At 37.6% G+C, this 27,376-nt stretch overlaps 2 protein-coding genes across 2 annotated transcripts; one reads left to right on the top strand and one right to left on the bottom strand.

Moving 5' to 3' along the window:
• Nucleotides 1–434: 434 nt before the first annotated feature.
• LOC311095323 (cytochrome P450 2K1-like) lies at nucleotides 435–7,426 on the top strand (the record flags this gene model as incomplete). Its single annotated transcript, XM_084133792.1, has 9 exons — nucleotides 435–638; nucleotides 713–875; nucleotides 3,599–3,748; nucleotides 3,854–4,014; nucleotides 4,111–4,290; nucleotides 6,015–6,156; nucleotides 6,297–6,481; nucleotides 6,561–6,702; nucleotides 6,792–7,426. 9 exons carry the CDS (start codon nucleotides 435–437, stop codon nucleotides 6,977–6,979), a joined length of 1,515 nt encoding a protein of 504 aa, XP_083989918.1. The 3' UTR covers nucleotides 6,980–7,426.
• Nucleotides 7,427–9,220: 1,794 nt separating this feature from the next.
• Nucleotides 9,221–26,352, bottom strand: LOC311095312 (cytochrome P450 2K1-like). The gene is made up of 9 exons (XM_084133781.1): nucleotides 26,020–26,352; nucleotides 25,783–25,945; nucleotides 24,430–24,579; nucleotides 24,164–24,324; nucleotides 23,841–24,020; nucleotides 23,509–23,650; nucleotides 23,236–23,420; nucleotides 23,009–23,150; nucleotides 9,221–10,494 (listed from the first exon to the last, which is right to left on the bottom strand). Exons 1-9 carry the CDS (start codon nucleotides 26,221–26,223, stop codon nucleotides 10,307–10,309), a joined length of 1,515 nt encoding a protein of 504 aa, XP_083989907.1. The 5' UTR covers nucleotides 26,224–26,352; the 3' UTR covers nucleotides 9,221–10,306.
• Between the last annotated feature and the right edge of the window lie 1,024 nt (nucleotides 26,353–27,376).

Below are 27,376 nucleotides of genomic sequence, written 5' to 3'. Positions count from 1 at the left end.
TCCTTTACTAGACACCTTAAGGATTACAAAAAACTAGGTTAAAAAAATATACCTTTCGGGTGCAGGTGAACCCCCCCTTCCTACCCTACTAGTAAGTGTATGCCTAGCCCAGTAAATCACAATATCTATCTATATATCATACAAATCAAAAATGTTTGAATTAGCTCTGATGTTAAAGGCAAGTGTTTTAAAATATGTATATTATTCTTAAACATGCACACTTGCTGCTTCTGTGGCTTTAGTAGTGATGTATTGTTCATTTAATAATTGAAGGGTATCATGTAACTGGATGCTGTAGCAACCATAACAGCTCTGTATTCTCATGGCTACCTTGTTTTGAATTATACATTCTCCATGGATTAATTAGAGGTTCCTCCCATATGTATGCATGACAGGGGTTTGGATGCAGCAGAACGTTTGTGCAGCCTTGAAAAATGGTTGTTGTTGAATCCATGCTGAATTTTTCCAGCACAGTTACATTACTGGGTGCTTTTCTTTTGTTATTGGTTTTTTATCGACTTTCCTGTGACTCCACATCTCAGAAAGAGGGAAAAGAGCCACCGGGACCCAAACCTCTGCCGCTGCTTGGGAACCTGCTGACCCTTGACCTCAAGAGACCCTTTGACACCCTTTGTGAGGTGAGAACTTGACATAGACACATTTAAACAATAATAGTAACATTTTAACATATGACTTTCTTTGTGTCCTCCAGCTGTCCAGAAATTACGGAAATGTTTTCCAAGTGTTTTTGGGTCCTAAAAAAGTTGTGGTACTAGCTGGACACAAAACTGTTAAAGAAGCTCTCGTGAACTACGCAGAAGAGTTTGGGGAGCGAGATATTACACCAGCTTTCAGGATAATTACCGATGGTCATGGTAAGAATAACTGAATGCTGTGTTTGCATTTAAATCAGTTCTTAATTTACCATCCAAGGGCCAGATTTACTAACAGCCTGCGGCAGCGCAAACCCTTTTTTTGGCATAAAAAAATACTCTGAGGATTAACTAAAGACACACAGTGAAAAATTAGCGCTGAAAATGTGTGGGCACAGTTAATTTTGCAGCTGACCTTATTGCATGTCCATTTGGAGGAGTTTCCCTTTCAGAAGCAAAATTTATAGGAGGAGAGTATTTAAATGAATCATGCAAGATGATTTACTAAGGTTTACACTCAATTTACTTGTATTTTCTCCATTATTTTCCACCCAAAGAAAGCATGTCTTAAACCATTTGCGCTGTTCTTGTTAGATTGCGTTGGTTATTATGGAAATGATCCGTCTGTGTCTGTATACTTCAATGTGTGCATCATCAGCAGATCACATGCAGAACTTTACACTCCCATCTGTGCTTTTTTGGAATTGCGCTCTCATGCTAATTTACCTTGTTTAGTAAATCTGGCCCCAAGTGTGTTGAGTGCTATGCTGTTTGTTATGTTGCATAAATGAAAGCTGTACTGGCATCTCATTGTGTTGGTTAGTTTTTAGGGGCCAAGCACCAAAGGTGATCGTTGTCGTTATTCTTCTTCCACTCTGGAAGTCTATGGCACCACATAGAACTGCTTGTGGGAAAGTTATGAAATTTGGCACACAAATAGAGGACAGTCTGAACTGTCACCAAAACAAGTTTGGTGTCTCAAACTCAATCCCTCTAGCGCCATCAATTGTCCAAATTTGCACTTATGTTTATGTTAAACATTTGAACTGTAAGGGCTAGAAACAAAATATATATTTTCTTTTGACTCCTTGGCTCAAGACGATTTGATCCCTATGACGTCATTAGAATATTTCTGCGATTTAACATTTTCTGAAATATTTTGGCACAATTTTGGCGCAGTGCCTCCTAGTGGTATGAAAGTAGATATGTAGATATAAAGTAGATATGAAAAATGGCTATTTTTGCTTATAACTTCTGAACTCTTTGGCCAAAAATCTCTTTAGATTAGGTGCAGCATGAATCCCAATTTTCCCAGAGTATTCCAAAAAAGACTAATAACTTTTGATTGCATTAGCCTATTGAAATGAATTCAGACCCAATGATTCCGTGGGTCATGCCGAGAACATAAATACCACTTTGGCCATATTTGGCCAAACTTCCTGTCTGCCATTTAGATTTTTTCTTTTTCAAAACCTACTTTTTCAAACTCTTCTTAGACGGTTTGTCTGATTTCATCCACATTTTAGTCAGATCATCTTCAGATTGTGCCAACAAAAAGCTATGGATTTTGTGCCGATAGACAAAACCGTTTTCATATAACGCATCAACAAATTTGATGGCATGATGCCAAAATGACTCAAAATGCCAAAACGACTCAAAACGACTGTATCTCTGCAATGCTTTGGCACTTTGACACAAAACTTTGCTGGTGGTGTTATTGCCACCTTATTCTGACCACACCACAATAATTTAGTCACAGCGCCACCTATTGGTCAAAAGAGATAAACCATTAAATCAAATGATTGTGATTATGATTGTGATTTTTTCAGCCATTTTGCCTAAAATGGTCTTAATATGTCTTTAAAGGGGGAGTGAAATGCTATTTCATGCATACTGAGTTTTTTACACTGTTAAAGAGTTGGATTCCCATGCTAAACATGGACAAAGTTTCAAAAATTAAATTGTACGTTTGAAGGAGTATTTCTGTGCCAAAAATTGTCCTTCCGGTTTGTCACAAGTTTCTGAAAGTTTTTTTCGAGTATGGGTCTGTGTGACGTCAGCTGGGGCGTAATTTCCTTATATGGGTCCTAAGGGAACTTCTCCCGGAAAGGCGCGGGCGCGCGCGCACTCGTAGACCAGAGAGAGAAGAGAGCGAAAGCAGTACCTCATCTAAGCGCTCTGCTCGGCTTTAGGGAAGTCAATGTCACCAAAGAAGTGTGTTTTTGGTTGCCAGGGCAAGACAACCCTGCACAGATTCCCAAAGAACCCAGCGTTAAGGGACCAGTGGATGGAGTTTGTTTTTCCAGAGCATCAATGGAATTGTGCAAGACTGTTTGTTCCCTGCATTTCGACGATGATTGTTTTATAAACAAAGCCCAGATCGACGGATTTGCAGATCGTCTAATGCTTAAGGATCGAGCAGTCACAATGATAAAGGTTTGCGGTCGTGCGTTGGAACCGGGCGGTGAGTAAAACTGCTTCAAATGTCTCTGTGTGTTGTTAGCTCGGCGCGTAAGCACAGCTTTAGCTTCGCCCACACGGCACGCCTCCAGCCACTCGTTTTTTTCCGGAAAGACTCGGTACAGCCTATCTTTCTTTTATAAATATAATAAAACTAAAGACTTTTTGAAGATTTGAAGGATGCAATACTACTCTATAGGTACTCAAGATTAACATGAGATTAACTGAAAATGAGTGTTTCACCCCCCCTTTAATTGCTCATTGTTGCAGTTGGTCTGATGCTCCCAGCCATATTGGCATGGCTTATCGTGTTCATTGTGCTTTCCCCTGATAATTGCCTCTTTGCAGCTATATTCTGCTTATGTTGCTACTGCCATTGGAGTTTAGTGCAGCCAAATGCATAGTAAGAAAATGCCTGATTGGGAATTTCCCAGACTTTCTAATTTCTAGACTTGTGAACAGTTGGTTTTGTCTGTGTTGATCAGGAATCCTCTTTTCCAATGGAGAGAACTGGAGAGAGATGCGACGCTTTGCTCTCAGCAACCTGCGGGACTTCGGGATGGGCAAGAGAGGAAGTGAAGAGAAAATTATAGAGGAAATTCAGTATCTGAAAGGAGAGTTTGATAAGTTTGAAGGTACAAGCTGAAACACATTTATGGACATCTGCAATCATAGTTTATATGAGTTTCTATATCTTAGTTTAAAGGATCCGTTGAGAGACATTTGTTTGCTCTTCACAGGGAAACCCTTTGACACAACACAGCCTGTGAACTACGCTGTGTCAAACATCATCTCATCTATTGTGTACGGCAGCAGATTTGAATACACAGACCCTCGATTCACAGAAATGGTCGACAGGGCAAATGAAAATATTCGAGTTAGTGGATCGGCTTCTATAATGGTATGGAAGTATGTTTTACTGTATGTTTTTGGTGACTTAATTAAAAAAAACAAAAAACTTTAATACCTGCATTTTTTTCTCTGTGTGTACTTGTAGCTTTATAATATATTTCCGTGGTTGGGTCCATTCCTCAACAGCAAAAGGATTATTGTAAGAAATGTGTTGAAAACTAGAGCAGAAATAACAAGGTTGATCACTGGACTGCTGGAGACTCTGAATCCACACGACAGCAGAGGGTTTGTCGACTCCTTTCTCATCCGCAAACAGAGCGAAGAGGTACAGTAATCACCTTGTTCCATAGAAATAAAGCAGGAACTAAATAGTAATCATCAGCTTGTTTATAAAACTAATTTAAAAATAAAATATAAAACTAATAATAGTTTATAAAACTAATTTATTTATTTTTTATGATTATTGAACTTAGTTATTAGAATTAAAGCTGCAGTAGGGAGCTTTTAGAAAACGTTGACTTAGCCTGAAAATTTGAACAAGCACAGCTTACAGGTCACTCCCCCTCGCTCTCTGCTGCGCTACAGCCCTCCCTCCACAGCTCCTCCCCCACAACACAGCCTGCCGTGAACGCGCAGGCTAGTAAACATGCAGGGACACTGATGACGGCGGATAAACAGTTATCGCACATTCACTGGTAGGGATGAAACATCTACAATATGCTTTACATTGACTATGGCCTGCCCATACTTTGACTACAAACTTGGTCCTCAAATCATTACGTATTTTGCAATACATGTAATGTAACTTAATAACGTTGCACTCTTTCTATAAGTTATAAATAGCTAGCAAGATAATATAATGGTAACGTTACAGTATCTAAGTAATTATTCTAGCGATGTGTAATGCTAAATAAGGTTTGCTAGTACATTATTTCAGCAACATGATAAGCCAGTGAATTAGCAGGTTTCTATTGTTGCTTTGCACAGTGTGACATTTTATGCGGCTAGAGTTTTGACACTAAGTCAATGGGCTCCGACGGGCTTGTTTATCGTCATCGGTCTTTTTCCGTTTAACGTTACCTGTCTTTGTTGTATGAGCTGGTGCCACTCGAGAAATTGGCAGTTTTGGTTGTTTGTCCGCCATTAGCACAGCTGCGCGGCACACCGGCTATCTTGATTTTGAACGACGGTGCGCGCTATGCGAGAGAGGGGGGTGATCAGCGCGTACACAAGCATGATTGACACTGTTAAGACACTCCCCCTGGCTCTGATTGGTTGTTTCTTACCGGGAGTGGTGTATTTCTGCAAATGGCAATAGGACCACTGGGAGGAGCCTGGGGAGCTTGATTTTTTCACAGATTATCTGTCTCATATTCTACTGTCAGGACATAATGACAGTTTTAACAAATATGTAAAAAATACATTTTTACAGAAGTTACCAACTGCAGCTTTAAATGAAATATGAATATATTTGGGAACACTACAATAAGATTATTTTTTTCAACCATTAGTTAACTATATAATTTATCATAACAATTAAAAATACTTCTAAAGCATTTAATTAATCGTATGTGATGTTAATCGTATGTGATGTTATTTTCCATATTCACTTTAAAATTAAAAGATATCTGCTAATATTATTTAATAGACCCAAGTTAACTTGAACTAAACATGAACTAACAATAAACAGTTGTATTGTTATTAACTAACAAAAATAATGAATAATTAATGTAACAAAGGTATTGCTCATTGTTAGTTAATGTTAATGCTAACTAATGAGACCTTGTGTTACAGATTGGTAGTTCTATTAGTAAAATCTCTTGACTTTTACAATCCTTGTTGTATCATATGCCAAGGGTAAAAGTTCAGAAATGGGAAGTTTGCACGCCTATAACTCAAGAAATATTAAAGAGTAAACTAAATTAATTTAAATGTTTAATTAGTTTTTTTATTTAGTTTTTAATGTATTTTAAATGTATTATAATCAATGAAGAACTTTGAAATATTTTTTTAGTATTTTATAAAAAAGTATAAATTTGTTCTTATCAGCAATCCAGCAAGAAGGACACACACTTTCACCAGGAGAATCTTCTTGTGTCAGTGGGAAATCTATTTGGTGCTGGTACTGACACAACAGGAACGACTCTGCGCTGGGGTTTGATGCTCATGGCCAAATACCCTCATATACAGGGTAAAAACCCAGTAATTGAAAGGGGTTTTTTCCAATGCTGATGTTTATTTGTGAAGGTTTTTTTTTTTTTTTTTTTTTTTTTTTTATACATACGCTGAATTCATTTGATTCGTAAAACACAAAAATATGCCATAATGCAGATCGAGTTCATGAGGAGATTGACCAGGTGATCGGTGGACGTCAGCCAGTGGTGGACGACAGGAGGAGCCTACCGTATACAGATGCAGTGATTCATGAAACCCAGAGACTGGCCAACATAGTGCCCATGAATCTCCCTCATAAGACCAGCTGTGATGTTCAATTCAATGGATACTTCATCAAGAAGGTCAGTGAGAAGAATAAATATGTAGGTCTAGAAAAGTTACTATGTGCATCTTGAAAACTGTCTTTTCTCCATTTTCTAGGGTACCACTGTCATTCCTCTGCTGACGTCTGTTTTGAAGGATCCAAGTGAATGGGAGAAACCAAACAGCTTTTACCCAGAACACTTCCTAGATGAGAAGGGCCAGCTTGTCAAGAGAGACGCTTTCATGCCATTTTCTGCAGGTATACGCTCCACTCTAAACACCCAGTGTTTTGAAGAAATAATCATTTAATTTGGAATTAAAAACAGTCTCTCTCTCTCTCTCTCTCAGGCCGAAGGGTTTGTTTGGGAGAGAGTTTGGCCAGGATGGAGCTCTTCCTGTTCTTCACTTCCCTCCTTCAGAGCTACCGCTTCACAACTCCACCTGGAGTGTCTGGAGATGATCTGGATCTCAGAGGAATAGTCGGAATCACGTTGAATCCATCCCCACACAAGCTGTGTGCATTCAGACGCTCCTGATACTGGATATTCAAAACAGAAACAAGATATTTTACATCATTTTAAATAAGAACTGGCATGATTTTACTTGTTCGGAGTAAATTCAAAAACCTCATGAGAAAAGTATAAAATCACTTCTCACTTTTGCATTGCATGAAACTCCTTGAGAAGCAGGTGCATCTGTTGGTCTTCCAACAGATATTCTACTGACTATAAGTAACTTGGCAACTACAAGTCAACTTATTCTACTAACCCAAACCCTAACACCTAACCATAACCTGACAGTCTACTACAGTCTACTAATACTCTAATGAGAGTTAGTTGACATGTAGTTGCAAAGTTACTTATAGAATGTCTTAAGTGGACTATTGAAATAAAGTGTAACCCATTCATCACAGCTGTTCGTCGTTTAGTTAATCGTCACTGTGTATTTAGTTCATGACGAGTTCTGTTGAGTTGTCTGGTATTGTTTGTGCATAGCACACTGTCGCACGTCAAGTATCTTATTCTGTGTTGTTTAAATAAACCCTGTATTTATACCTCATCTTCTTCTTCATCTTCCTTGGATTATCATGTTACAGAATACCGGACCAAAAAATGTATACAAGAGTGCAATTTATTGCAGCGGCTCAGGAGAGCCATGATTTTGCCTCTTTTGTCAAGAACTTTTGTTGTCTCGCCGTCTCCAGCCCCCTCAACGACGAGACCCTGAAGACATTGTTCTGGATTGAGGCAACCTTCCACCACCCTATCGACCTCCAAGACACCACCGGATTGGACTGGGAGACTGTCATTAGGTGCTTGGAGATCGTTGTGTCCCGATCCAGGACAGCCAGACCCAGATCCCGATTTACCACCTTCGACCGCAGAGAACTTGTGTGCCAGCAGACGGAGAGCTACCACCCGCCGTGACGTGTCTGCCAGAGCCTGAGGAGATGAAGACACAGCTGACCCTTGTCACAGAAGAGGAGCTCCAGCATGAGTCTGACCAGGGGTGTGACCCCGTGATACCAGCGTACAAGGGAATTGTAACTGCGGAGAATGAGGACTGGCTGATCAATTTCGAGGATGAAATATCAACTCCCACCCTATCCCACCCGGTACATTCATCATCGCTGGTTTTGGACATTACCAATGACTGCGTGAACTATGATTTCATCATCCCATCGATCCACATGTACTGTGCTATTAAAATGTCACGGCGAAGCTCAGCCAGTCCTCCAACCCCTGCTGCTGCCCGATGCCTGCAGCCCTGCAATGTCTTCTGGGAGTCCCTGTGAAGTCTAGCTTGGCCTCCGGCCTCTGTTCTCTTCGCTCCATCTTGGCCTGTCGACCTCTCAGCTCCATCTTGGCTCCTCCCTCCTTCGGCTCCACCGGAGGCCCTCGGCCTTCCCTCATCCTGCTGTCTCCCACTTGGTCGGTCATCACACTGCTTCCACCACGGACTTACAGGCCATCCACTGCGGTCCGTCCCTCCACCCCTTCAGCTGCAGAGAAGTGAGTTCCTCCTTCCCTTTGGCATCACCTCTGGACTCCGTCACACTGGCTACACTTCAGCCCTTGGGTACTCTGGCTCCACCTTCGACGATCGCCTTAGTCTCCAGTACCAGCGATGTCGTTCATTTCAATCTGCTCTCCATCTGCGCCTGTGGATCCATCGGCCTCGTCTCCGCCGGTCATCCCCCAGTTGTTGTCAGCCTCGACACCAGCCTGGCTCCTCCCTCCCTCTACTCTGCCGTGGGCTTTTGGCACTGGGCAGCTCTGGGCCTGTGCCTTCAGGCTGTGCCAATTGTTGTAGTTTCCCGCCACTTGTCAGTCACCATGGACACTAACTACATTCATCAGAGCTGTTCGTCATTTATTTAATCGTCACTGTGTATTTACTTCATGAAGTGTTCTGCTGAGTTGTCCGGTATTGTTTGTGCATAGCACACTGTCTGCACGGCAAAATCCCCAGTGTTAAATTAACTTAGTGCCCAGTATTTATATAATCCACACACAGAGTGTTATAAGTAACACTAAAGCAGTGTTAATGTTAATGAGATAATTAAGTGATTAATTGATTAATGATTGAGCATTGAAAACATCTTAAGTTAATAAGCAGAATCACTGAAGGAGACAATTTTAATTTGTAAATCATCATTATGGCAATCGTTGTTTGCTTTAGTTGGGCTTTTGGCCCTTCATTTTTTTATTTTAGATTTTCTTTGGCTGTTGTAACTGAGTTATAACAGCCAGATGAACAAAGAGAAAGTGTGATCTGATGGTGTTGGTGGTGTTTTAACATAATCATTATTTGACCTGAAACACTGAACTCATTGAGAGCCTAATTTCAAAAAAAGGAAAAAAAAACAGTCGATTTTTGCCACCTACTGCTGGAGTAATAATGTAATCAACACCTTTATATGAAGAGACTCCTTTCACTTTAGCCATTTTATTGGTTATTGCTTAAAATTGGCAAGAATAAAAGGTAGAAATATTTATTCTTCAAGTATTTGCCCTTTTTTCTCCCTCCAAAAAATATTGGAATCGGAAACGAGAATCGATAAGAACCGGATTCGATAAGCAGAATCGGAATCGGTAAAAATGAAATGATACCCAACCCTACTCACCATAGGATGTGCAGTTGCTGCAGCACAGCCAATGGCAAGCTAGACGTTCTGCTCTATGCTTACTGTGCAGCTGCACTGCATTTTAAAATAAAGGCTTCAATATTCTCGAGAAAAGGAGTTTTCCCATAGCATCTAGCTAGACGCAACACGAAGTGACCGTTCTCGAAAGGGAACCACAATTTACACCACAACAATAGTGAATGAATTAATGGACAGACATCAAATAAGGCAAACATCTTGTAATCATCAACAGAGAGTTCTGCTAAACAATATTCAATTGTTAGTCTTTCACAAAATATTTTTTATCTATTCTAAAAAGACTGCTCACAGACTGTATAAAAGTCATAATTATGACATTAAAATATGAAATTATGTGATAAAATGTCAATAATGACATTAAAAATATTTATGATATTTATTTCTATTAAGTAGAAATTATGAAAAAAATTATAATTTTAACATAAAAATTATTTTTATTTCTCCAAACAATCAATAACAATATTCTATATAGATTTTTAATCTAGCAACTAAATGTTTCATTCCTATTAAAGATTTTTACTTATCTGAGAAGTTTTATAATCCAAAAAGTCAGAAGTGGTTTGACACATTGTTCATTATTTACATATATACAATTAGTGAGAAGAATTAGTAAAATATGTTTAGAAATCGTCCAACTCATAATGAAAGAGGGTAAAATTTAGGCTTTTCTTCTAAGGACTGATGATATTTTCTTGGATCAGGAGCGTCTGATCGCACACAGCTTGTGTGGGGATGGATTCAAAGTGATTCCGACTATTCCTTTGAGATCCAAATCATCTCCAGACACTCCAGGTGCAGTTGTGAAGCGGTAGCTCTGAAGGAGGGAAGTGAAGAACAGGAAGAGTTCCATCCTGGCCAAACTTTCTCCCAAACAAACCCTTCGGCCTGAGAGAGAGAGAGAGAGAGAGAGAGAGAGAGAGAGAGAGAGAGAGAGAGAGAGAGAGAGAGAGAGAGAGAGAGAGAGAGAGAGAGAGAGAGAGAGAGAGAGAGAGAGAGAGAGAGAGAGAGAGAGAGAGAGAGAGAGAGAGAGAGAGAGATTGATTGATTGATTCATAGTTGAATGGAGCAGTTGAATGGTGTTTCAAATGCTATCTAGGTAGGCAGCTATAAAGGTAAATCAGTAGCCAAACTCGAGAGCACGTAAATGTGAATTTGAGAACTTGTACAATAAATATTCGTACTTGTACATGAACATTTACACTCACAGCTCCAATGTGAAAACCTGTAAAATAAAAATCTGAAGTTGAATGTTGAAATTTGCACTCGCATACAATAGTCACAAACCTGTATTCTGAATCTGAAGCTGCAGACAAGTAGACACAAATGTGTAAAATGCCATTCACAGAAATACAACGACAGACACAAACTTGTAATATATATTTTGCGTTTAATCTTACGTTCACATTCGCAGTACAACCTCAAATAGGCACTTGCAACTTCTCAAATCTGTCACTGCAATTTCAAATTTCGCGCCTTGACTTTTGCTACTCTTTTCGCGATATATCAGGTGCAAAACTAACTTGTGCACTTGAAACTCCGAGGCGGCGAGAGAGAAAGGGGGGCGGGAGCTGGGGTGTTCAAAGGAGCCGTTTTATTGGTTGGCAGCTAGCCAATGAAATGGGACTTCGATGTGACTAACTCAATCTCCTGTTAATCTTGAGTACCTATAGAGTAGTACTGCATCCTTCATATCTCCAAAAAGTATTTAGTTTTATTATATTTATAAAAGAAAGATAGGCTGTAACGAGTCTTTCCGGAAAAAAACGAGCGGCTGGAGGCGTGCCGTGTGGGCGAAGCTAAAGCTGTGCTTACGCGCCACACTAACAACACAGAGACATTTGAAGCAGTTTTACTCACCGCCCGGTTCCAACCACGACCGCGAACCTTTATCATTGTGACTGCTCGATCCTTAAGCATTAGACGATCTGCAAATCCGTCGATCTGGGCTTTGTTTATAAAACAATCATCGTCGAAATGCAGGGAACAAACAGTCTTGCACAACCTCTGTTGATGATGCTCTGAAAAAACAAACTCCATCCACTGGTCCCTTAACGCTGGGTTTTTGGGGAATCTGTGCAGGGTTGTCTTGCCCTGGCAACCAAAAACACACTTCTTTGGTGACATTGACTTCCCTAAAGCCGAGCAGAGCGCTTTGATGAGGTACTGCTTTCGCTCTCTTGCTCTGGTCTACGCGGCTTTCCGGCAGAAGTGCCCTTAGGACCCATATAAGGAAATTCCGCCCCAACTGACGTAACGCAGACCCATACTCGAAAAAAAACTTTCCGAAACTTGTGACAAACCGGAAGGACAATTTTTGGCACAGAAATACTCCTTCAAACGTACAATTTAATTTTTGAAACTTTGTCCATGTTTAGCATGGGAATCCAACTCTTTAACAGTGTAAAAAACTCAGTATGCATGAAATAGCATTTCACCCCCCCTTTAATGAGGATGAAAATCAGGCTGTCAGGGATGGCTTGCAGTCTTTACAATCGAATGGCACACTCTGTATAAAGGTCCTAGATCATGTAATATTAACAACTCAGTGAAAAAGTGATTTTTTTTTTTTCTAAAAGACTTTTCATTTGCTGAACAATCGGACTGTTGTTAAACAACAGTACAATTGAACGCACTCTAATTCTAACTTATTTTTTTCCTGTCAAAAATGTAATATGACTATATAAAAATTTTATGGGAAATGTGAAAAAATATGAAAATACACAGAATATTTTGGGGGTACAATCCACAAACCAGCCACAATGGAGACAAAAAGCATGTATGCATTGCACACACACACACACACACACACACACACACACAGACACAAAACACACATGGCTGTAACATTATGGCAAAATTGAGCCAAAACTTAATAAAAATAAATAAAATCTGAAAACATCATTGCCATCATTGTTTGTACTTGAATTCTGTTTAATAAACTAAAAAAAAAGAAGAAAAATAAAAGAAAACAAAAACAAATGAGACATGGGGAAAAATATGTTTTCTTTATTTCTTTCCACTAGATGGCACAAATTATTTGGATTTTAAATAGTTTTGCTCTATTTTTTTATTCAAATACTTGGTTTCACTTTATTTTGATGGCCCCTTTAACACATTCTGACTATAAGTAAAATTGCACCAACATGTCTAACTCTCATTAGAGTGTTAGTAGAATATTAGTAGACTGGTAGGGTTAGAATAAATTGACATGTAGTTGCAAAGTTAGCCTACTTAGTAGAATGTCTGTTGAGGGACCATCAATATAAAGTGTTATTAAGCAGACAGTCTACTAATACTCTAATGAGGGTTAGTTGACACATTGGCGCAATGTTACACTGTAAAACCCAACAAGTTAAGCTAACTCATTTTATTTGAGGAAACCGATTGCCTTAATTCAATTAAGTTTATAAAAAACAATAGTTATGAGTACTCTGAACTTATTTTAATCGAGTCCACTAAAACAATAATACAAAGTCAAATTCAATAAGTTAAGCTAACTTATTACATTTGAGGACACCGATTGCCTTAATTCACTGTAAAACCCAACAAGTTAAGCTAACTCATTTTATTTGAGGAAACCGATTGCCTTAATTCAATTAAGTTTATAAAAAACAATAGTTATGAGTACTCTGAACTTATTTTAATCGAGTCCACTAAAACAATAATACAAAGTGAAATTCAATAAGTTAAGCTAACTTATTACATTTGAGGACACCGATTGCCTTAATTCACTGTAAAACCCAACAAGTTAAGCTAACTCATTTCATTTGAGGAAACCGATTGCCTCAATTCAATTAAGTTTATAAAAACAATAGTTATGAGTACTTTGAACTTATTTCAGTTGAGTTTACTAAAAGTAGATATACATTGCAGTCAATAAATTAAGTGATTAATTAAGTGATTATTGAGCATTAGTGATTAACACCTGCTGTTAACGAGCAGAATCAATGAAGGAAAGAGAAACACAAGAACTACAACTGACTTCCAACCACAGCCTTAGATGAAATCAACTCAAGATAAAAGACGTTTAAATCTCTAAAGATCTCAGCAGAGGAGGATTAAACCACTACACAAACAGCATTACCAGCTTCACTTATTACTAAACAGTTTGACTTTTGTCATGCGTCTACAGAAGTTGTTATTGAGAATGAACAGAGGGTTAGATGATAATGATTTATTGAGTTTTATTTAAAGACACCATGATAGTGATCCGTGTTTGCTTTAGTTGGGCTCTTGACCCTGGACTTTATAACACCAGTTTTTCCTCTGGCTGCTGTAACTGAGTGTTTATAAAACACATTTGTTATGGCACATACGCCAAAAGAAAATATGAGCATGTGGTTGTGTTAAGATAATAAAAATCATCATTTAGTGACTTGATTCTCTGATCTTTTCCAGAGCCTAATCTCTGATTAGACAGGTGATATATTACTTGTATTAATCATTATAATAGAACTGATTCTGCTGTAAGACCCATTGTTGTGACAATCAGATTTTAAAAACCTCTATATTATGCTGACTTACACAGTAATCAAGAATCAGCATATGAATCTCAACAATGGTGACCATTAAAAAATGATTTATGCCGCAATGCATGCTGGGAGCCATGGACAAGTTTTGTATTATGCTAGTACCCAGCATGCATTACAGCATGAATCATTTTTTAATGGTCACCATTGTTGAGATTCATATGCTGATTCTTGATGTCTGTGTGAGTCTTAGTAATACAATATATTTTCTGTGAAACTTTTTGTAAAATCCTTCATATTATCTGATGGTCACAACATGGCTAGGTCTTATGCTGTAGAATCACAGTTCTGAGTATAACTAATATGTTGCCCTTTTAATCAGAGATCAGACTCTGAATGAAATCAGTGAATCAAGTCACGAAATGATGATTGTCATCAACAATCCTGCACCATCAACACCAGATCAGACTTTTCCTTGGCTTTTGTGTCATAACAAATATGTTTTATAAACACTCAATTATAGCAGCCAAAGAAAATCTTAAGTGCAAAAGTCAAGGGTCAAGAGCTCAACTAAAGTAAGCGCTGATCTCCATCATGGTGACCTTAAATGAAACTCAAATCATCAACTTCTAAACCTTTGTTAATTCTAATAAGAACTTCTGTAGACGAATCATCAATCATCACTTAATTAATCACTTAATTATACAATTATCATTCTGGGATCTAGAAATGTCCTATAACTCATTCAGTTTGAGTTCTGTTTCAGTCATTCAAGTTTCGGTAATATTTGAGTGCTGTGAACTCAATTGTATTTAGTTAATATTACTGTTAGGTTTTACAGTGTGTATGTAAACATTCGAGTTCGACAACTGTTTCACGATAGAAAAGTTCAGCGACCGACAGTAATATGCAGTGATGAAAACTGCTCAAGTTTTTTGTTGGTCCAATTAAGCATCTTTGAATATATGCTGGCCTAATTCATTTCAGAGTGGGCTACGATTAAGGCTGGAATACACACAACCTTTGCACAGACTGTTTATATCTAGTCGGAAGATATAAAAAATATATATATTTTAAAGCAGGTTTTAGAACACATAGTTTTCATTCGCCATGCATGTCCCCAGTGGTGTACTGTAACTTTGTTTTAAAAAGTGGGTGGGCCAGATGTTGGGGGGAGGAGGTTGCTAAATGCTTACAATATGTGTACAATAAAAAATTTCGGAAAACATTATGTCCAGAAATAAATGTATATTAGTACATAAGTCGTTTAATGAGATCTATTAATATATATTGTTAAAGCCACTCTTGTGCACTTTAATGGTCTTGTGTTCTGGGTTCTTATCTGCACAATCCTTATATTTTTTCTGTAATCAGCCATCAAAACCGAATATGTTTATTAGTGGTTATATATCAAGCAGGAGTACGTTTGTGTGCATTGCGTTTTGTGATTTTACCTGAAGGAATAGACAGTCTCCACAACGATGTAATATTGAAGTGCATGTCCATGTGAAGACTGTGTGCAAGCCACAAGAGAACACTGTATCCGCGCCACTGATAGCAGCGAGATTGCCTCTTATATAACAAACAAACGAAATTAATGCTGTGCTAGTTAACTGGAGATGTTTTATTTATTTGTATTAGGTACACCCATGCCGCGAGATGTTTCAAAAAGTGGTGGGGACAATATCAACCCTGGCAAAAAGTGGTGGGGACATGTCCCACCCACAAATTACGCCTATGCATCTCCAAACGCATGTTTCTGCTGGTTGATCCTCAAAGAACATGTAGTGTATGATGCCCAGTTTTCTCTGTTTACAAAGTCGGTTCAATAGGGAAGAAAATACGCAACTTCCGTTTGATGCCGACTTTAAATGTGAATGGCTGCAGCCTGCATCCGAAATCACATACTTCCCTACTACCCACATAGCAACATTGTGCCGGCCCAGATCTGGCCCACATCTGGCACTTGTGGAATGCGGATCTGGCCCACATGCAGCGTGGAATGACGGCCCTTGGGTGGCCCACTCCTGTTTGCCAGATCTGGGCCACAAGCAGGCCATAGCAATGCCACATTTCAGCCAAGAGCAAAGAAATAAACCAGAACTGGACCTTATCTGAGCCACAAAGTCTGTGAATATTAAATATGGAGTCATTTCAGCCTTAATAAGTCTGTTAACAAGCAGAATCACTGAAGGAAAGAAGAGAACATAAAAAGAGACGAGCAGAAACACAAGAACTACAACTGACTTCAGACACAGCCTTAGATGAAATCAACTGAAGAGAAAAGAAGACATTAAATCTGTGAAGATCTCAGCAGAGGAGGATTCAACAACTCCACAAACAGCATTACCAGCTTCACTTATTACTAACCAGACACTTTATTTCTGTCAGACGTCTACAAAAGTTTTATTGAGAATTAACAGAGGATTAACTCTGTTTCATTTGAAGTCACCATAACAGTGGTTAGTGCTTCCATTAGTTGGGCTCTTAACTCTTGTTATATCTTTTGTCTTTTTTTGGCTGTTATGACAGTGTGTTTGTCAAACACATTTGCAGCAGCAAAGAAAGCTAAAGTGAAACGAGATCAGGTGATGATGATTATCTGTTGATGGTTTTATAATCGTCATGAAGTAACCTGTTTGACTGTTGTCTTTGGAATTTAACAATTGTGTTGATCCATTAATATTTTCACATCACAAACCCTGTGTTCCTGCAGCATGAGATCCAGAAATATTATAACAATCAGTTAGAAGATTTTATCAAACATGAGCACGAAAAAGCCAGTTTAGTATGACACACACAGACATCAACAATCAGCGTATGAATCTCAACAATGGTGACAATCAAAAGTAACTTACTGCAATGCATGCTGGGTACCAGCATAATACAAAACTCCCAGCATGCATTGCAACATGAATAAATTATGCAGCTGAATTGTCCTATTATTTTGTTTAATTCTAAATATTTGCTTTTATTTTTTGCTGTTGTTTTGTTGTGATTTTTTTGAGTGAAGTTCTGAATTGATCGGTTTATCTAAATATTTGTGATTGTCACCATTGTTGAGATTCATACGCTAATTGTTGATATATGTGTGTGTCAGCATAAACTCATTTTTCGATCTCATGTTTGTTAAAAGCTTTAAACTGACTGTTATAATATTGCTAGATCTCATGCTGCAGGAACACAGGATTTGTGATGTGAAAATATTAATGGAACAACACAATTGTTAGACTCCAAAGACAACAGTGAATGAGGTTATTTCATGATGATTATAAAACCATCAACAGATAATCATCATCACCTGATCTCATTTCACTTTAGCTTTCTTTGCTGCTGCAAATGTGTTTGTGTCACACCGTCACAGCGGCCAAAAAAAGACAATAGATATAACAAGAGTTAAGAGCCCAACTAATGGAAGCACTAACCACTGTTATGGTGACTTCAAATGAACCACATTAGTTTTAATCCTCTGTTAATTCTCAATAAGAAATTTTGTAGACGTCTGACAGAAATAAAGTCAGTCTGGTTAGTAATAAGTGAAGCTGGTAATGCTGTTTGTGGAGTTGTTTAATCCTCCTCTGCTGAGATCTTCACAGATTTAATGTCTTCTTTTCTCTTCAGTTGATTTCATCTAAGACTGTGTCTGAAGTCAGTTGTAGTTCTTGTGTTTCTGCTCGTCTCTTTTTCTGTTCTCTTCTTTCCTTCAGTGATTCTGCTTGTTAACAGACTTATTAAGGCTGAAATGACTCCATATTTAATATACACAGACTTTGTGGCTCAGATAAGGTCCAGTTCTGGTTTATTTCTTTGCCCTTGGCTGACATGTGGCATTGCTATGGCCTGCTTGTGGCCCAGATCTGGCAAACAGGAGTGGGCCACCCAAGGGCCGTCATTCTCTGCTGCATGTGGGCCAGATCCGCATTCCACAAGTGCCAGATGTGGGCCAGATCTGGGCCGGCACAATGTTGCTATGTGGGTATATAGTAGGTGAAAAACATTATGTGACAAAATAAGTATGTCTGAATTCACTGTACTCATAAAAGAGTTGGCAAAAAGTGCTCAGATGACCAAATTCTGGTAGGTCACATGATAATGAAAACATAGCAAATGTAGTAGGCTATGTCCAGATTACATTCATTCTACACACATTCATACTATAAAGAACATTTAGCGGTCGTGAAGTAATTACTTATTCAAAATAACCTACTCAAGAGAGTATGCATTTTTCGGACGCAGCCATAGTGTGCATTTAAAAAATTAAAAAATACCTTTGAAAATACTTCAAATGCATTACTTTATAATAATTTCTAGTTCTTTTATTGTTGTTCCCTTTTTCTTTCACTGTAAAAAAGTGCAAATATCACAATGTACTATAAATATGAGGACATTTTTCTTATAAATTTTTATAGGTGTTTTACCTGTATGTTAAATGAGGCCTATAGGCCTCATTTAACATACAGGTAAAACACCTATAAAAATTTATTATCACTGTAAAACCTAACATTACTGTTAGGTTTTACAGTGATATTAACTAAATACAATTGAGTTCACAGCACTCAAATATTACCGAAACTTGAATGACTGAAACAGAACTCAAACTGAATGAGTTATAGAACATTTCTAGATCCCAGAATGATAGTTGTATAATTAATAGGGCTGGGCGATTTAAATCGCGATATTGTTATGCGCATCTTGTCAGTAAAGCCGGTTCCTTGATTAGTAGTAAATCACCATCACCTGCTTTCAGATGGAGCGGCATTTAGGGCTGATGAGATAATTAAGTGATTAATTTAGTGATGATTGAGCATTATTGAAGACACCTGATGTTAACAAGCAGAATCACTGAAGGAGAAAATCACAAATTGTAAGTTACCATTAAGGTGATGGGTGTTTGCTTTAGTTGGGCTCTTGACCATTATATGTTTACTTTAATATTTACTGTTGGTTGTTTGTCTGTTGTTATTGATTTATAACAGTTAAATGAACAAAGTAAAGTGTGATCTGATAGTGTGGGTTATGTTTTGACATAATCATGCTGTGATCTGAAAAAGGAACCTTATTGAGATAGTTTGGTTCAACTTGTTAGCAGCAGCAGTTTTGTGACTCTTCGGCCTACAATCATCAGTACTTTACTTATTCAAAATATTTAATAAACATTGTTCTGATCAAAAGACAGTCAGATAAATTCATTTAAAACACAGACATCAATAATCAGCCTGTGAATCTCAACAATGGTGACAATAATAAAGCATGTTGCGGTGGCTGCCACCAATCACAACTCATTAATGGCTCCCATCATGCATTGCGGTATGAATAAATTATGATCTGAATTGTGTATGTAATTTACTTTTCCTAATTGAATATTCTGCTCGTCACCATTGTTGAGATGCATTGACTGAATCTTGACATCTGTGTGTGCCTAAAATAATGATTGTCATAATATAACCAACACCATCAGATCAGTTTTTTTTTCTTTGTTCAACTGGCAGTTATAACTCAAATACCTCAGACACACAAAATCTAAAGTTAATAATATATGGATCAAGAGTCCAACTAAAGCAACCATTGATCGTCATAACGGTGGCTTACAATTTGAGATTTTCTCCTTCAGTGATTCTGCTTGTTAACATCAGGTGTCTTCAATAATGTTCAATCATCACTAAATTAATCACTTAATTATCTCATTAACTTAAACACTCTTGAGTTTGGACTCATACACTCCCAGGAGTGTTAATTTAACACTGGAGTTTTTGCTGTGTACAAAGAGCCGTAGTTAACTGACAAGCTGAGCCATATCGCATTAAAAATCGCAGGCGATACGTCCGCGATATTGATGTGATTTGGCTCAGCTAGTCAGTTAACTACGGCTCTTTGTAGTAAATGCCGCTCCATCTGAAAGCAGGTGATGGTGATTTACTACTAATCAAGGAACCGGCTTTACTGACGAGATGCGCATAACAATATCGCGATTTAAATCGCCCAGCCCTAATAATTAAGTGATTAATTAAGTGATGATTGAGCATTAGTAAAGAGCACCTGCTGTTAACAAGCAGAATCACTGAAGGAAAGAGAAACACAAGAACTACAACTGACTTCAGCCACAGCAAAATCAACTGGAGATAAAAGAAGACATTAAATATCTCAAGATCTCAGCAGAGGAGGATTAAACAACTCCACGAACAGCATTACCAGCTTCACTTATTATTAACCACTTTGACTTTATTACTGCCATTCGTCTACAGAAGTTCTTATTAGAATTAACAAAGGTTTAGAAGTTGATGATTTGAGTTTAATTTAAGGTCACCATGATGGAGATCAGCACTTACTTTAGTTGAGCTCTTGACCCTTGACTTTTGCACTTAAGATTTTCTTTGGCTGCTATAATTGAGTGTTTATAAAACATATTTGTTATGACACAAAAGCCAAGGAAAAGTCTGATCTGGTGTTGATGGTGCAGGATTGTTGATGACAATCATCATTTCGTGACTTGATTCACTGATTTCATTCAGAGTCTGATCTCTGATTAAAAGGGCAACATATTAGTTTCACTCAAAACTGTGATTCTACAGCATAAGAGCTAGCCATGTTGAGACATCAGATAATATGAAGGATATTAAAAAATAGTTGTGCACAAAAAGTTTCACAGAAAAGGTATTGCATTATTAAGACTCACACAGACATCAAGAATCAGCATATGAATCTCAACAATGGTGACCATTAAAAAATGATGCATGCTGGGTACTAGCATAATACAAAACTTATCCATGGCTCCCAGCATGCATTGCGGCATAAATCATTTTTTAATGGTCACCATTGTTGAGATTCATATGCTGATTCTTGATGTTTGTGTAAGTCAGCATAATACCATAGAAGTTTTTAAAATCTGTTAATCACAACAATGGGCCTTACAGCAGAATCAGTTATACTATAATGAATAATACAAGTAATACATCACCTATCTAATCAGAGATTAGGCTCTGGGAATGATCAGAGAATCAAGTCACTAAATGATGATTTTTATCATCTTAACACAACCACATGCTCATATTTTCTTTTGGCGTATGTGCCATAACAAATGTGTTTTATAAACACTCAGTTACAGCAGCCAGAGGAAAAACTGGTGTTAAAAAGTCAAGGGTCAAGAGCCCAACTAAAGCAAACACGGATCACTATCATGGTGTCTTTAAATAAAACTCAATAAATCATTATCATCTAACCCTCTGTTCATTCTCAATAACAACTTCTGTAGACGCATGACAAAAGTCAAACTGTTTAGTAATAAGTGAAGCTGGTAATGCTGTTTGTGTAGTGGTTTAATCCTCCTCTGCTGAGATCTTTAGAGATTTAAACGTCTTTTATCTTGAGTTGATTTCATCTAAGGCTGTGGTTGGAAGTCAGTTGTAGTTCTTGTGTTTCTCTTTCCTTCATTGATTCTGCTTGTTAACAGCAGGTGTTAATCACTAATGCTCAATAATCACTTAATTAATCACTTAATTTATTGACTGCAATGTATATCTACTTTTAGTAAACTCAACTGAAATAAGTTCAGAGTACTCATAACTATTGTTTTTATAAACTTAATTGAATTGAGGCAATCGGTTTCCTCAAATGAAATGAGTTAGCTTAACTTGTTGGGTTTTACAATGAATTAAGGCAATCGGTGTCCTCAAATGTAATAAGTCAGCTTAACTTATTGAATTTGACTTTGTATTACTGTTTTAGTGGACTCGATTAAAATAAGTTCAGAGTACTCATAACTATTGTTTTTTATAAACTTAATTGAATTAAGGCAATCGGTTTCCTCAAATGAAATGAGTTAGCTTAAAGGACAAATCAAGTGAAAAATGAACCTGGGCTTAATTAACACATGGTTACCGAGTCGATCGTTCCCTGCGATGCGTTTTCATGAAAATCGAATGTATAGAGTTTTATCTTTAAAAACATTTTAGCTCATAACACTAGTATATGGGGCACAGAGTAAGTAAAAATAAATCGCTAGTTAATACCACTAACAAGGCTCAAAATAGCCTCACACTAACACGGTAACATAATGAGGGTCCTTACATACAAACCGAAGCATTGAGAACTTTGTAAGTGTACAGACAGTTTAATAAGAAGATACTTTATAAAGACAGTACATTACGCGTTGACATGCAGGATCCATCTTGGAAAACAGTCTCGACTAATCGAGCCACGAACGCCGTCGATAGGATAGCTGGTCGATAGGAATTACGTTTGTGAAATCTAACGTAGCACGGCGTTCGTGGCTCGATTAGTCGAGACTGTTTTCCAAGATGGATCCTGCATGTCAACGCGTAATGTACTGTCTTTATAAAGTATCTTCTTATTAAACTGTCTGTACACTTACAAAGTTCTCAATGCTTCGGTTTGTATGTAAGGACCCTCATTATGTTACCGTGTTAGTGTGAGGCTATTTTGAGCCTTGTTAGTGGTATTAACTAGCGATTTATTTTTACTTACTCTGTGCCCCATATACTAGTGTTATGAGCTAAAATGTTTTTAAAGATAAAACTCTATACATTCGATTTTCATGAAAACGCATCGCAGGGAACGATCGACTCGGTAACCATGTGTTAATTAAGCCCAGGTTCATTTTTCACTTGATTTGTCCTTTAACTTGTTGGGTTTAGCTTAAACACAACACATATATGCATACATATATGCTTTGTATGGTGTTGTGTTTAAGGGTTAATGTAAATTCCTGGAAAATTACTGGATAATGTTGTGGCAGAATATTACCAGTACATTTTCTGTTTTAATTTTATGCATTGTTTATTTCTTTAAATCCCTTTAAATTCTTTAATCATTTAATTACTTAAAATAAAAAAAGACCATTACTATCAAAAATGGGTTTGGTACCCCCAATTTTCAAGACATGGTTACTGCATTGAGCTAAAGTTTCAGTATACCTGCAGAAAAAGGTATGAAAGCATCTCTCTTGACAAACTGGCCCTTCTCATCTAGGAAGTGTTCTGGGTAAAAGCTGTTTGGTTTCTCCCATTCGCTTGGATCCTTCAAAACAGACGTCAGCAGAGGAACTACAGTGGTACCCTAGAAAATGGAGAAAAAACAATGTTCAAGATATCGTTTCTATCGTTTATAATAAATCGTTTCAATATTTATTCTTCTGACTGACCTTCTTGATGAAGTATCCATTGAAGTGAACATCACAGCTGGTTATATGCGGCAGACTCAAGGGAACAATATTAGCCAGTCTCTGGGTTTCATGAATCACTGCATCTGTATACGGTAATTTCTTTCTATCTTCCACCGCTGGCTGACGTCCACCGATCACTCGGTCAATCTCCTCTTGAACTCGATCTGCACACAAATACAACCCATGTTTGTTCCTGTAGACAACATTAAACTCAGCATTGAGGAAAAACTCTTGGCATTACTGTGTTTTTACCCTGTATATGAGGGTATTTGGCCATGAGCATCAAACCCCAGCGCAGAGTCGTTCCTGTCGTGTCAGTACCAGCGACAAACAGATTTGTCACAGTCATCATTAGATTCTCATCGTGAAAGTATGAGTCCTTCTTGCCGGATTTCTGTCAAATGCAATACACAAAATGCATATACTATTTGTTCACTTCACCAACAACATAAACTGAAAAAAAGACCTAGATCTTGTGCAAACTTCTGATTTGCATCTTCCACCTGATTGCCTGATCATTGCAGTAAAGGGCATCATCATTAAAATGTTGTGAAAAAAAAACTGCAACATAGTGATTTTTGTACCTCTTCACTCTGTTTGCGGAAGAGAAAGGAGTCGACAAACCCTCTGTGGTCGTGTGGATTCAGAGTCTCCAGCAGCCCATTGATCAACTTCTTCATCTCCACTCTACTTTGGACAATATTTTCTACAATAATCCTTTTGTTTTTCAGGAATGGGCCCAACCAAGGAAATACATCGTAAATCTAGAAATGCATATTCAAAGAAACTGAGCGACAGAGAACACTTTCAAAATTATCTGTTGTAGATTTTGGGTCTTTCTAATGTCTGTGGACAAACTACAGGCAATTTCATCAAAAGTTCTGGTTAACATATCAATTATACTTACTAACATAGAAATCGATCCACCAACTCGAACATTTTCATTTGCCCTGTCGACCATTTTTCTGAATTGAGGGTCTGTGTATTCGAATCTGCTGCCGTACACAATAGATGAGATGATGTTTGACACAGCGTAGTTCACAGGCTGTGTTGTGTCGAAGGGTTTCCCTGTGAAGAGCAAACAAATGTCTCTCAACGGATCCTTTAAACTAAGATATAGAAACTCATATAAACTATGAATGAAGATGTCCATAAATGTGTTTCAGCTTGTACCTTCAAACTTATCAAACTCTCCTTTCAGATACTGAATTTCCTCTATGATTTTCTCTTCACTTCCTCTCTTGCCCATCCCGAAGTCCCGCAGGTTGCTGAGAGCGAAGCGTCGCATCTCTCTCCAGTTCTCTCCATTGGAAAAGAGGATTCCTGATCAACGCAGAGAACCAACTGACCATGAGTCTCAGCAACAACACAAGCAGAAAATGATTACTTACTGGGTTAAACATATGTTAACCTTAGACCTTTGGGACTTATACAGAGTCAGCTTGCTTATGCATTATATGTCAGGTTAATAAGCGACTAGTCATTTCGTCCCCTTGGAATTATAAGGTTCTATCTGACATTTTTGTCAAAATTAAGTTATTCACATATTCTTTTTCTGTGACCACTTCTTTACATTATGTGATGTTGTTTTTTAAGTTGTGTACATTTTGGAACTTTTTATTTAGAAAATAAAAAGGTTCTTTCTACACAGTCGAATGGAATGCAAAAACTTTAAAGCTCAATATCTCATGTGGAAGAAATGTAATATGTTCTATATGTTTGCATTTTATTATATTCATAGAATCTTAGAAAATATGATGATAATCAGATGAATGTAGTGTTGATACATATTCTTATTAATATATGTCTATGTCCTTGTATATGACCGGACAAAAGTTAATGTGACCGAGACAGAGAGTCTCCATTCAAGGGTGTAATATGATTAAGTATAATAGACAAATCTAAACAATATGTTAGTTATGGCTAAGATGTATCTTGATGTAGCCTCGGGAAAACAACCTTGGGGGAGGAACAACTATAAAGAATGAAGGATACCCCCCACTCGTTGTCACACTCTGCAGGCACTTTGTAATGACTGTATGACTGCTGACCTTTCCTTGCAAGGGAATAAATAATTGTTAAAGACAATTGATACCTGTTTGTCTCTTATTCAGTGATGTAAAATTGTTTGCCACTATACACTCAAAACTGCTCAGAACGCAGATAGAACCTTATAATTCCAAGGGGACGATTTCACAAATAACTATTCATGAATTTATGTTACTTTAAAAATGTTAAAAACAATTTTGTCACCACATATTGCTGGGAAACCACAAATACTCCTTGATCAAAGACATTTTTAGGTTTTTCATTGTTAAAGTGGCCGATTCACCACCAAATGTGTTATGCTTGTTTATAATGAGCTCACATTTGTGCCAAACTGAATGAAAATATTTATTCCTTCAGTAGGTTTACCAATTTGAGTACATTTCAGTGATCTGGAGAGGTGTTTGTTTTGCAGAATGTCTAGCATTTACTGTTTGTAATGAAAAATGAATTTTAGGCACAAAATAAGAAGATTCCTACCATGTTCGTCATTCATTATCCTGAAACCAGGTCCAATTTTTCTGTCGCCGAACTCTTCTGCATAGTTCACAAGAGCTTCTTTGACAGTTTTGTACCCAACTAAGACCACAGTTTTTCTGGGACCCAAAAACACTTGGAATATGTTTCCGTAGGTTTTGGACAGCTGGAGGACACAGAAAAAAAGACAAATCTTAAAATGTTAGACCACTATTCATTTCAAACGTATCAAGTTCTCACCTCAAAAAAGGTGTCAAAGGGTCTCTTGAGGTCAAGGGTCAGCAGGTTCCCCAGCAGCGGCAGAGGTTTGGGTCCCGGTGGCTCTTTCCCCTCTTTCTGAGATCTGGATCCAGAGGAAAGCAAATACAAAACCAGAAGCAACAGCAAAGCACCCAGTAATGTACCTGTGCTGAGAAACTGCAGAAGTGCCTCGATTACTGCCATTTTCTCTCTCAGCTTCTGAACTGATGCACTTGCAGATTTATAGATGATATGTAAGGGAGGGACCTTGTGTGATCCTAAACTAATTGTAAAAATCCGTGAGAATAGAGGGTTGGTGTGGTTACATCAGCATGTATGTGATACCCTGTGGTGAATCATTAACTTTCTTTAGCTGGCTAAATCAAGACAGAAACATTTTTCAAGCAATAAAGCCTTAAAAGCAAAACAGTCGGGTTTAACACAATCTTTGCTCCAATATTATTTAATTTACATCATTAAAGCATGCCTTTTGGTTTAAATATGTAAAACATATTGTGATATTGTCTACATTACCAACAATGCACAGCAAAGCAAAGCAGGTCTGAACTGTGACACACAGAGATACTCTGACCTTTATCAAACTTCAAATAGTGTAATCTCTCGCCTACCACAACTTTATATTGGACCAATATTTATATTGTTCAGATGAGCAACAGTAATATTGAATTAAATATCTAGAATTAAAAATATATATATTTCAACAGTTTACATGTAAATGATCGACTTTAAAACATTACTATGATCTCAAATATTTCTTTTATATATTGCAAGCTTTACAATAACTCAATCAGACGCACACAAAAATCATATAAACACAGTTAATCATACCAAAGTTAGCCTTTTCTCCTCCTAAAGTGACAAAATATCAGTCACAACTTTAAGATGCTTTGCTTTGCTTTCAGGATATGAGTGTAATTGTGTAAATGTTTAATTGAAAAATATTTGCACATACTTGAACTTTATTAAAAGTGGACTAGGGGGTTGTGGTACATGATCGGTGGTCGTTGTACAGCAGGAACAGCCATGAATTTTTGTTTTTCTTTCGTTAATAATTTGTTACACAGAACTTTATTATATTAAATATTCAACAACCCAACCCAACTGCATTTTACCGCAAACTTGCGACTAGTTAACTTTCTAAAGAAGGCGCAATCGCTTGTTTGCTAAGGGGTCAAAATTATTGTTTTTCCTGGGTCAAAATTGGTCTTTGGTGGTGGCCAACGGAAACTGTCATCCTTTCTTGCCCTCTCTTTTTTTTCTTTTTTTTTAAGCTATGATTTTACCACTGGATTTCATAGCTTTGTACGATAAAATCCTTCTTTGCTAGACCTCATAA

This window comes from Abramis brama (genome assembly GCF_963993115.1).
Source record: "Abramis brama genome assembly, chromosome: 1".
Lineage (NCBI taxonomy): Eukaryota > Metazoa > Chordata > Actinopteri > Cypriniformes > Leuciscidae > Abramis > Abramis brama.
This window is presented reverse-complemented; position numbering and strand designations above follow the sequence as displayed.